Below are 1,193 nucleotides of genomic sequence, written 5' to 3' on the forward strand. Positions count from 1 at the left end.
ACTTTTATTTTGTAAAAAAGTTCTATAATAATAAAATGTTATGCTAAGTAACCAATGATTTTTTTGAATACTAATATATACAAGAGCAAAAATAAAATTGTACCAAAACTCCATGAGACTCTCCTTCGTCATGGTAGTGAAGCTACCAAAGCTGACGTATATGACTGATCTCAATGGCTGAGAATCGAGCCACTCCATGCAACTCATGTCCTCTTCCCACATGCTGTTGTTTGACGTCGTTATGGAGGTTGGTGCTCTGGATTCACGGTGCTGATGGAGAGGGCCGACGGTGAAGATGGTAGGGAAGTGGCGGCGTATGTGAGACAACGCAGGGGCTTCAAGATCATCAAAGGTGTTCAATATGACGGCGCTTGCACGGAGCGACTGTTGGGTCTCGGAGACGACGGTTTCAAAATGAACATGGGGTTTCCCTGTGTCACGGTTTGGACGAAAGAAACTTGGGAGGTCTCGACATCGGAGCAAGTTTTCCATTCCTGGTATGCTAGTTATGAGGCGGTCCATGTCTTCTTCCCCTTCATGGATTTTCAACATAACACCATGGTATTAGTCATGACTCATGAAAATGAGATGATTTAATTTTTTTTATAATCAACTTCAATTCAATTAATTTCTTTTTCAATAATGCTAAAGTGACTAAAAACCAGCCTAATGGCTCTGGCTAAATTCAAAATCTCTACATGGTGTTTATGCTAGGCATTAGAATGTTTTTTTTCTTTGTAAATTGGATGATTCTGAATCTATTTTCTAATTTATCATGTTTTAGGCATTTGAAGAGAGAAGCTAATTGAATTAGTTTTCGTGATTCATGTTGCAATGATACTGAATGTATCTCCTCTTTGAATATGGTGAAATATTTAATAACCAATATTTTAAATCATAAATAAATAAAACTAATAACTATATTTATAATTAATTAAGTTATTCCATTCTTAGTTGATTTGGAGTTTGTCTTTCTTTTTAGATTAAAATAATTCTTTTTACTCGCACTTATTAAAATTTTATTTCAATTGTCATGATTTTTAACAAAATTATTATTATTAATTTTGAATATTATTTTGGACTATTAATACTAAAAATTAGATTTAAGAGTATAAGAATTCTCTCAAACAAGTTTGATAATTAAGTCAAATTATAAAAAAAATGTTACGAAAAGAATTCTAAATCTTCGTCCC

General features: G+C 33.0%; 1 protein-coding gene across 1 annotated transcript in view; it reads right to left on the reverse strand.

Annotated features, from left to right (window-relative positions):
• Positions 1–1,193, reverse strand: part of LOC107642283 (7-deoxyloganetic acid glucosyltransferase) — a 4,514-nt gene that overhangs the window by 1,205 nt on the left and 2,116 nt on the right. Inside the window, exon 2 of the mRNA XM_016345587.2 lies at positions 104–533. Coding sequence (XP_016201073.1) covers positions 104–533 — 430 coding nt within the window. The remainder of the gene's footprint in view (positions 1–103; positions 534–1,193) is intronic.

Source organism: Arachis ipaensis, chromosome B05 (genome assembly GCF_000816755.2).
Source record: "Arachis ipaensis cultivar K30076 chromosome B05, Araip1.1, whole genome shotgun sequence".
Taxonomy (NCBI): domain Eukaryota; kingdom Viridiplantae; phylum Streptophyta; class Magnoliopsida; order Fabales; family Fabaceae; genus Arachis; species Arachis ipaensis.